Source organism: Littorina saxatilis, linkage group LG7, assembly GCF_037325665.1.
Source record: "Littorina saxatilis isolate snail1 linkage group LG7, US_GU_Lsax_2.0, whole genome shotgun sequence".
Lineage (NCBI taxonomy): Eukaryota > Metazoa > Mollusca > Gastropoda > Littorinimorpha > Littorinidae > Littorina > Littorina saxatilis.
The window spans coordinates 40,893,836-40,904,844 of NC_090251.1; the positions used below are offsets into that span (position 1 = coordinate 40,893,836).

At 42.1% G+C, this 11,009-nt stretch overlaps 1 protein-coding gene across 1 annotated transcript; it reads left to right on the forward strand.

Annotated features, from left to right (window-relative positions):
- The first annotated feature begins 215 nt into the window (after positions 1–215).
- LOC138971471 (opioid growth factor receptor-like protein 1) lies at positions 216–10,970 on the forward strand. Its single transcript, XM_070344208.1, has 8 exons — positions 216–1,131; positions 4,356–4,445; positions 5,213–5,314; positions 6,603–6,675; positions 7,081–7,159; positions 7,611–7,677; positions 9,721–9,869; positions 10,263–10,970. The coding sequence occupies exons 1-8, from the start codon at positions 340–342 to the stop codon at positions 10,810–10,812; spliced, it is 1,902 nt and encodes a 633-aa protein (XP_070200309.1). The 5' UTR covers positions 216–339; the 3' UTR covers positions 10,813–10,970.
- Positions 10,971–11,009: the final 39 nt, after the last annotated feature.

Below are 11,009 nucleotides of genomic sequence, written 5' to 3' on the forward strand. Positions count from 1 at the left end.
ATGTTTAATATAAGAATTACATAAAATTAGATTACTAACCACCATAACTGATAAAAATACCAAGTATAATGTTACAAAAACAAATAATGACTAATTAATTTGCATAAACGTAGCTGTTGTACTCGAGTTAATGGGGAAATAATGCATTTATTTGTACAATCTTCAAACAGCACAAATTCCATGCTTGGCAACAACCCGTTTGTAGTTATCTTTAGACAGCATTACGCCATCATGCAAGGGAAGTAGAAGGCAAGTTCTCGGTATTGGTGCAGTAAATGAAGATTTTCAAAGAATCTCGCGTTGAGCTGGCTGCATATATGCATTTTTACTGTCTTAAAAATGTCTATGAGTAATAACGTAAATGTTAACAAACCTGGCGATGAAAAATTCCCTCCCAAAAAGGTCTACAACATCAGCACTGATCCCGACGAAACCGAAACTAGAACAACAGAAAGTAGTTCCGTGTCTGACAATAATCTGTCCAAGGAATCGACGTCTGCTGTTCCTGTGAGTTCCAACAACAATATTAAGTGTGACATAAGTGGTGAGAATAGTCGAGACGAAAACATTGCAGATAAAGAGACGGTATCTGAGACTGTTGAAGCACACCAAAGCACACTGAAATTGGAATCAAACCAAAAGTTTGGAGAGGCCGGTTCCCCGAAACTTGTCAACATTGACGTAGATGTAAGTGATGCTGGTACGGTTGCTCCTTCAGAACCTGCTGACAGTAAACCAGAAAAGAGCCTGAGTACAGATGAGCCAAAACTTGAAGTTGAACAGACCGAAAGCAGAGAAAGTGAAACTGGAAAGAATTACGACACACCACCAAAGGGAGAAAACTCAGAACACACAGACGAACCCATTGAAGTTGATGAACCCAAGGATGATGCAGAAATAGTAAATAAGGCAGAAAAGGATGAAACTCAAGAGTATGCCCTCGAGTCTGCTGAACAGAATGCTCGTAACTTTGTAGACTACAGTGACAAAGATTTTGATACTGACACTGACTTCAACAAGTCTGGCTCTGATGGTAGTGCTGACAGCGACAAAGAGAGTCAAAATAAAAAGGGAGCAGGCAAAACTATGGGCTGTGTTTTTGGCGCAGCAAAGAAGCAGAAATGCCAAGGCGTAAGTATAAATATTGGCTTTTATTTTGCAATGTAAAGTTGAATGTTGAGGGACAGTGAGTTAATTCTGCATGTTTTGATCTGTTCAGAATTTGTTGTTGTTTTTTTCTGTTGCTCACATTTTTGATGACACCTTACTGATAGCAGTGTCAAAGAAAGCTTTGAAGTTACGCTACTACTACTATGTTTATTTTATGATGGCAGTAAGTCACTTTCAGTTTGAGAGCAATAGCTAGCTGGTTAAATCTTTAACATTCAGTCAAGTAATGAGTGAATGTTTTAACAAGAGCAGAGAGTGAGGTTTGTCTCCCTAGGTATGTGTTTGTGTGTGTGTCTGTCTGTCTGTGTGTGTGTGTGTGGAGAGCATATATACTGTTCAAAAAAAGAAACGCATAGCTTGTAATATTTGGTTAATTTAGTTATATGGCTACAAGGATATCCACCAAACTGCAGAAAATGTTTATCTGGTCGTCGACCTTTCGTCCATTGCCACAAGTGAGCTCTGCACGTGACGCATGCGTTATCAGTGGCTACAATGTCAAAATTGCTCATTTGGCATGACCACTCGTCATGCTTCAGTGTAATCTCGTGAAACTCGGGGAATATTGAGCTCTCACCATGTCTTCCAAAACCCATAAAAGCGGATTGTTCGCCACAAAGAAATCAGACGACAATTCAGCGACGAAAGATGGCCCGATTGAGCAGAGAAGACCGCCAAATTGCATTGGGTCGTTTACAAGCAGGCCAAAGTCAAAGTGCAATCGCCAGGCACTTCCACGTGTCCCAGAGCACCATCAGTAGACTGTGGGTCAGGTTTCAAGCCACTGGCTCCGTTGCTGACTTGCCACGAGCGGGAAGACCAAGGGCGACAACTGCTGCTCACGACCGCTTCATACGGCTCCGCCACCTCCGGAATCGTTTCCTGTCGGCCTCATCTTCTGTCCAGGCTCTCCCCGGGCCACACCGATTATCGGACCAGACCGTGCGGAACCGCCTGCATGAAGCTGGTTTGAGAGCTCGCAGACCTCACAGAGGAGCTGTCCTCACCCGCCGCCATCGCCAGAACCGAGTGCAGTGGGGCAACCAGCACCTTCGCTGGACCGTCCGGAATCACTGGAGACACGTGTGGTTCAGCGACGAGTCCTACTTCCTGCTCCAGCGACATGATGGTCGGAGGAGGGTCTACCGGAGAGTAAACGAACGTTACGCGCCCAACTGTGTGGATGAGGCACCCGTTCATGGTGGTGGAGGCGTCATGGTGTGGGGGGCGATCAATACCGCTGGAAGGAGCACCCTGGTGCACGTCCAAGGGCGCATAACTGCCCAGCGATACGTGGAGGAAATTCTGCGCCCACACGCCCTTCCTCTTCTGGCTGACCAGGATGCCATATTCCAGCAGGACAACGCTCGCCCGCACACAGCACGACTCACCACCCAGTTCCTCACCGACCACCATGTCCAGGTGCTTCCCTGGCCATCCATGTCGCCAGACATGAACCCGATAGAACACCTCTGGGATGAATTGGACAGACGTGTGCGCAGGCGAGAAGAAGCGCCGGCAAATCACCGCGATCTATTGCAGGCACTTCAGGAGGAGTGGGACACCATCCCACAGCAAGATATCCGGCATCTGATCCAGTCCATGCCCAGAAGGTGCCGGGCAGTTGTTGCTGCTCAAGGCAGTCACACCCCCTACTGACTTGACAGCCTCGGCACCCAATCGTATTGATTGACTGATTGATTTGAAGATGCAAATGAACTGTGTGTGCATTCAACTGTGTCCATACCAAATTTCAAACAAATAATCTAAATACTGGATTTTCTGTTAATTTTTTCGAAAAATAAAACAAATTTGGCAAGTAGCAACTATGCGTTTCTTTTTTTGAACAGTATATATATATATATATATATATCTCAAAAACTACTGGACGTATTTTGATGAACATTGGTTTACATATTTTTGAGAGCATTTGCATGTGTCGTTTTCTCCGATTTTTCTTAGCGCTATTTGATGACATCATGTTTGCCTGTTTGCAAAAGTTGAGCCCGCACTGTCATGGCTTCATTTTTTCATCAATTTTCTTGTTTGTCACTCAACCTTCGACCTATCGGAACTATGGCAGGGTTTCATTTACTAGTGCGCCCTGCGCCATTGGCGCATTAAATTTGAAAATGTCCCATCACAATTCCATTCAGTGCGTCAAAGGGCGCATTGAGAATACGTACCACTGCGCCACCAAATATACACTTTACACACACACACACACACACACACACAGAGATAACATGATATAGCGGCTAATTCTCGCACCGAATTGCACCATTTTGCATCTTTGATCAAAACGCGTACATGCCTCTTACTTTGGCGCTTCTTGCCTTCGACTATGTCCCATCGGAATTTAGTTGAGGGGGACAAATGTCCCATTGCCTTTTTCTCCCAGGTTAAACGCTGCTATGGGATTGCTATCAGCTTGGTACCTTAAAAATTTGTTTATGTAATGTTCATTGAAAATTTGCCAATTTTGTCACTTTTAAAAAAAATCAGAATTTAGATTACAAAAACGATATCGTATTCCTTATTTTCTCCTGTATCCGAAAATATATGGTTTTGTTGTGTTTGATTGAAAAATAGGCTTGAAATTAAAGAAAACTGTTAAATAGCCACTTTCCGTGTTTTATATACAAGACTTATAAATTGAACGTTCGTCTATTCCTTGTCATTTTTTTAATAAAGAAAAGATAGTTTTATTGTGTTTGCGTGGGAATAACGCTCAAAATGAACAAATTTGGTGAAAAGATAGCAGGTTTTGAAACTTTAGACTTTACAGATCCTTTCCGCCTTCTCATTGATCGCAGAGCGTCATAATGAGTCTGGAACACGCAAATGACATCATATTGAGTATCGAGACATAGACATAGAACACTTTATTATATTGAGTATCGAGACATTATGACTTCATCTTACTACGTTGTTTCCCCCAAGCACAATAAAAACAAAAATGGCCTCCCTCTCTCTCATCATAGTAGTCACAGTGATGTGTGTAAGTACGTTGCTGTGTGTGTGTGTGTGTGTCTGTGAGTCTCTCTCTCTCTCTCTCTCTTTCTCTCTATCTCTCTCTCTCTCTCTCTCTCTCTCTCTCTCTCTCTCTCTCTCTCTCTCTCTCTCTCTTTCTCAGAATATGTGTGTGAATCTGTGAATGCATATAAATATGTATGTGCTTTCAGACTTCGAGTGAAGATGAAGACGAAAGGCCATGGCGCCCAGCCGGCCAGGGGAAGAAGGGGAAGAGGAATGCTGCGTCTCAGCCTAAAAAGGTTGGTTTTTCTCTCTCTCCTGGTCTTACAAGAATCCTTTTCTGCAGGTTTATGGCAACTTTGAAAACACAGGCTTTATAAGGTTGATAAACTATATTTAGAACTAGAGATAGAAGGACCAGAAATGTAAAGGAAGCTTCAAATAATATGATCATTAGACAGATTTATCTGCAGCTGCACAAGTTGTTCCAAGAATCAGAAGATAGTAGGTGAGTTGGACCTGAATTAATACTACGTATAGGACAAAATGACCTTACTTTATCCATTTGGTAGGGAAATTGATGAATCTAAATGTCAAAACTATCGGACCATCGACCATACATAGTTCAGAGCAAAGTGTCAAAAAAGTGTTCATCATAGACTGAAGACGAAAGCCTGAGAACAACATGTCTGCATGTTTGTGTGAGAAAGGGATGGTTTGTAAGTGTGTGTGTGTGTGTGTGTGTGAGTGTAAGAACCAGAAATACCATGGCTGGCCAGTTATGGAAAATGGTTACTCCCTAGCATTTGGGTTGAGAATCACCAGCACAAGATTGCAAGCTTTCTGTCACTCTGTAAGTGTAATGACATTATGTTCCAAAATTTATTCAATCACCTTAGCATTTTCCACAAAAAAAATGCTGTCTGGTGATTGTATCATTTTGAAATAGAAATCTCTGAGGCAGTATTCAGTATCAGTTCATCTTCTTCTTATTCTTCTTCTGCGTTCGATTTCATGACCGTTAAGTATGAGTTCTGATTATTTGTGATTTGCTGTTTTCAAACAGGAATACAACTTGAGGCCTTCACCGGTGCAACGAACAGGGCTTGGACATCTGAAGAGGCAGTGGAGTGACAATGACACACAGATGTACCGCAGTGGATACCCCGTAAGATCAGCTAAACAATATTTCCCATCATATCCCAGCAGCTTGAAACCGTGAAAACCTTGTGGATTACCTGCATCAGCGCTTGCGTCATTAGCTTTGGTCCCTGTAATATCAAGCCGTAACGATGAGAAGACACACTTGGTGTTGTCCCCTGTGCAGTGAACGCCCATTTTAACACGTACAAAACTGTGTGAAAATCAGTTTTTAAAATGGAGGCTCATTGACAGAGGTTATGAACAGAAAATCTGAAAAGGTAAGGTTTTAAAAGGGGGAAGTCTCAAATTAGTTTTTTTTTAAAAAGGGGGAGGAGGGGGGGGGGGGGAATTCCATCTTGTGATGAAAAGCCTACCTGCAATGCAGGAACACCATTGGCTAGTCCCAAGGGTGTCCTCTCATCGCAGGTACCGCAATGCATCAACATGACAGCATTTTGGTTCTTCAGATCCTCAAATAACCAAAGGGAAGTAATCGCTCTTAATGCATACGACATGTGTAATAGAGTGAGCGAGAGTTGTACGGAACCTTTTCTCCTGGCACCTGAGAGAACTTCCCTTTGGTTATTTGATATCTTAACATCGCACTGCCTCATTCTGTTTGAGATTCTAACTGATACTTTCGAGACGACCCTGTAACAATGTGTGTGTTTGTGTGTTTGTTCTGTTTAAACCAGTCTTGATCTAAGGACTAAGTCCTGTCGAGAATAAAAGCTGGTTCTTGTATATGATTGTGTACGTAGGTGTTTGTTGGAGTGCCTTAGAGAATGATGAGCATATGAGCTTGCGGTGATCATCCTTTTTTGAGGATGAAAGTCGCTTGTTCATTTCAATGCTTGTTATTCTCCCAGGTGCCAGGAGAAAAGGTTCCGTACAACTCTCGCTTACTCTATTACACATGTCGTATGCATTAAGAGCGATTACTTCCCTTTGGTTATTTGATATCTTAACATCGCTCTGCCTCATTCTGTTTGAGATTCTTCAGATCCTGTTAAAGTTCTCTTCGTTTCAGAGAAAATCAAAATGTAAAGACCTCAACAACAAAATCGAATTTTGTGTAGAATACTTGCACACACATGTACAGGAATACGATACTGTTTTGAAAAGTTGACTAAAAGATAATCACACAGTTCTTTTGTTTGTCTGCTTTCTCTGCATATATATGCAAGAGCTTTCAGCTGAGTTGATAGATTTGTGTGAAATTAGTTCCCTTGATTCAGTGACTTCTTTTGTGTGTCTTAGTCTTTTGTTTTAGATCAGCAACAACCATCATGTTTTCCATTTCTGTGTTACAGGGCAAGAGAGACAATCCAAGAGAGAAACTGAATGTGCTGTTTTACAAAGGAAGGATCCCTTCAAAACCAGACGGTATTTTGTTTATTATTTTCTAAAAATGAACTCTCTCTCTCTCTCTCTCTCTCTCTCTCTGTCTCTCTCTCGATCTCTTTCTGTCTCTCTCGTATTCTCTCTCTCTCTCTCACTCTCTCTCTCTCTCTCTCTCTCTCTCTCTCTCTCTCTCTCTCTCTCTCTCTCTCTCTCTCTCTCTCTCTCTCTCTCTCTCTCTCTAAGAGACCAACAAAAAAACACCAGCACACCAAAATATTGAATTTTGTATTACCAGTACTCTCTATTCATACAAGAGCCTACATTGATGGATTTCTGGAATTTCTTTATTTCTTTGTTCCTATTTTGTTGTTGCTTGTTTCAGTTGTTAAGGTTTGTTGGTTGAAAGTTTATGTTCGGGAGTTGAACATAGTCTCTTCTTGTGGGCAGGAGTGAGCATTGACGAGTTTCATGAGAACTGGTGGAATGATTATGAGCGTCTAGAGAGACATCATGGCTTCATTCAGTGGTGAGTTACCACAACATTTTCTTTCTCTGGCATTTCATTTAAAAGTTAGGTTGGTTGGTTGTGTTTGTGTGTGTGTCTGTGTGCACATCCGGGAACAATGTTAGTGTATTAGAAATTGCTTTGCAGATGAATAAATTAAAAAAGAAGATCCTCACACAAATTGAATTCTGTGCAGAAAGACTTGGAATGAATTATTAGGGTGTGTCTTATGGGTTGAAATTGTTTTGGGTCTGCAGGGTATTTTCTATACAGAAGAAAAAACAGATTTGGTATTACTGTAGTAATTTGAATGCGATGTCTAGGCTGAAATAATGACCAAATTTAATCATTCTTTTTCTCTTCCGGTTATTATCGGCGAGTGCAAAAAAAGATTTGGTATTAAATGTGTATTGGGTTAGATGTCACATAGGCTGAAAGTTTGAGTTAATTGTATCCTTCTTTTTCTCTGCAGGTTGTTTCCCATTCGTGAGAGTGGCATGAATTGGCATGCACAGGAACTTCAACTTCATGAAGCTGAGGTTTGCATCTTGCTCCTAACTTTTGTTCTGTGTCTAGATTTTGACCAGTTAAGTTTGTCAGGCTGAGTATTAATTATTATTCCCCCCTCTGCTTCTTTACCTCTGTAAACTTGTAGAGCTAGTTATTTTTCGATAATGACCCAGCAACCAAACAAATAACGAGCCAGCAACAGCCTGAATCCTCGATAGTGCAATGGGTTGAGAAGCTGTTCTGTTTCGGTACTACTTTTGCGACTGAAAAGTTCCGAACGCTCTATAAGTACGAAGTACCGTACTTTCCGGGTCATAAGGCGCGACTTTTTTCCTCGAGTTCGACCCCTGCGTCTTGTATAACGAAGCGCCTAATCCGTGTATGAAATACGAAAAAAATCAAAGAGACCGCCTGAGTACCAGTCAAACAACTTGTGATAATGCATGTTTCAGCTACAAGGTACTGCCCTGGCCAAGTTTCCTCGAGCTCTCAAGCCACCCAGCTATCACAATGGACCTGCCTTTGATCTCGCCTCACACACAGAGCACACATATTTCCACTCTGTTAAACTCGGTCACTGACCCCGGTGCAGGAAGTGTTTCCTCTCTCAGATATGACAGGGGAACCACCTCTCATGGCAAAAACGGGGTCATTTCCACTCTGTATTCTTCCTTTGATGTGCGGCTTATTTTCATTCTTCGACCGTTTGTTACCGGTATACTTTTTCAATTTTGGTGCGCCCTATCGGCCCCCTGCGCCCAATGGGTGATTGGATTACAATTTTTGTTAAAAAGAAGGGGGTGCGCCTTATGCGCTGTAGCGCCTTGTCACCCGGAAAGTACGGTATACATCTCTGGAGCAAACAATACAAACATACCGCATTTAAATTAACAACTACAGGCCTGAACACATGAATCTGCATATAAAATCCATGAGTTCGGTTGTTTTCTGAATCTAGATCTGCCGTGCACAAACGTTCATCACAAGCAAATTCCCAAGGCAAGTAACTCATACTTTGTCTAGCGACAAGAGTAGTTCCCCTTCTTTTCACTCAGTTTCTTCAACAACACTGACTGCAATCCGACGGTCAGTTTTCAACAATATTTCATTTTATAAACAGATCACACGCAACCAAATGCACACATCTCATCAATTTAAACAACATAAAGCGGTTTCATACACTATTTTCCCCAGAAAACTGAACTTCATACAGTAATTAACGTTGGAACACGGGTGCAAAAGTTCGTCTGCTAGTCCCATTTGACGAAAGAACATTATCCTAAGCGATACTAAAACATAAACAGAACACACAATATCTGCCTTTACCGCCACAGCAGAATAACAGCATATCTTTGTACTTGATTTTAGTCCAAAACAGGGAAACTGAAAAGAAGTGTTAACAGAATGGAATGATTTGCACGGAACTATACAACCGCGCATTAATCGATCGCCTGCGCAGGTTGACTGGTTGAGTGATTCGGATTCGATCAAACTTTCGCACAAAAACTCCTGTTTTCTTTGAATAACTGAAGAAAGGAGGAATAAAGAGGTTACACACCTTGTCTCAGTGATTATTAAAAATAATGGTCTCAGTTCGCGGTCATGAAAAAGCTCGCTGAAGCTCGCATTTTTCATGATCCGCTAACTTCGACCATTATTTTTAATAATCACTGAGACTCGGCATGTAACCTCTACTTATTCCCCCCCCCCTCCCCCATCACACACACCAAACACACACAGACAGAAATACACACACACACTACTCCCAGTTTTCAAACTCTTAAATAAGGCCTAGCAAACACAACAAAAGAAAAATTATGTCCCTTTATTTTGTACTGCTTTGATTACTGTTCTGACTGGGTACCTTGGTTGCTCAGAAATAATGTCACTGCAGTAACTCCCTCTAATAGAAAGGCCCAGTGATTTACTGAAAATCAAATATTTACTGAATGTAAAAACAATAGAGTATAAGAATACAGTACATGTACTAGCGGTTTTTAAATTTGACAACAGAAAAGAAAGAAAAAACAAACATGTTTTTTTACGTTTTATTTCTTTTCTTTTCTTTGCAGGCTATCAAAAATGATCCTGCTGCTATTGAACGCTTTATAAAGTCGTATGAAATGATGCTCAACTTCTATGGGATTGTGCTTGCCAACCGAGACACAGGAGCAGTAAAAAGAGCAGGGAACTTCGAGCAGCGTTTTCAACATCTAAATCAGTAAGTTTGGTGTATTTGCATGCGTTCTCATTTATGTGTGCCTTTCTGTTTGTCTATCTCTGTCTGTGTTTCATGCATGTGTGTATATCTATGTACATTGTACGTGTTTGTATGCGCCCGTGTGTGTGTGTGTGTGTGTGTGTGTGTGTGTGTGTGTGTGTGTGTGTGTTCAGGGTTGTGTCCATATGTCTGCCATTGTGTTCAATCCAGGTAATCTTTCAAAGTCTCAGCTGTTTTCTAGGCTTTGCCATATGATACCCAATAGGAGAATTTAGGGTGTATATCCTTCAGTATAGTACAGCAAAACTGAGAACATGTACAGGCCATGCATGCTACCCCTGCCCTTACCCCTGCTGATTTTCTGACTTAAAAGAAAAATTCTGTATGTTTCAGCTCCATGCATAACTACCTGCGCATCACTCGCATCCTCAAGTGCCTGGGAGAGATGGGACTGGAACATTACAAGGTTCCATTCCTGAAGTTCATGCTGCGAGAAGCGGTCGTGACAGGCCTCCTGGATCGTACGCTGGAGAGCTGCTACAACTATTGGATCGGAACAGTCAAAGGCGATTCCGTGAGGGAGAAACTCCGGACGCTGGCGGAGCGTTGGAGTCGTGGCGAGAAGGTGAAGCTAGAGAGTGAAGAAGAGGAAGAAGAGGAGGAGGAGGAGGAAGAATCGGAGGAAGAGATGGCCAGGGAAGAAAAGAAAAGCAGAGGCAGCAGAGATAGGATAGCAAAGGGGAAGGACAAAGAGGAAGACAAGGAGGAAGGAAGACAGAGGAAGAGGAGTGGGGAAGACAAGAGAAGAGGCAGCAAAGAGGGTAAAGCATTGGGAAGAAAGGAAGAGGGAAGAGAGGGAGACAAGAAGAATGGTAACAGCAAAGAGAACACAAAGAAACCAAAAGGTGTGGCGTTGGAGTATGACAATTATAGCAGCAAATAGAGGAGCAGTGGGGGGAATAAGAGGGGGGAGAAGTAGAGAAACATAGAGGAGGGTGTTAGAGTAAACCAGAGAAAGAGAGGGATTAGAGGAATTATAGGATAAAATTAATGAGAAGGGTTCAAGTAAAAGTATGACTATGAAAGTTATAGTAGCAACTAGTGTGGGGGGGGGGGGGGGGGGTGGGTGGGGGGGGGGGG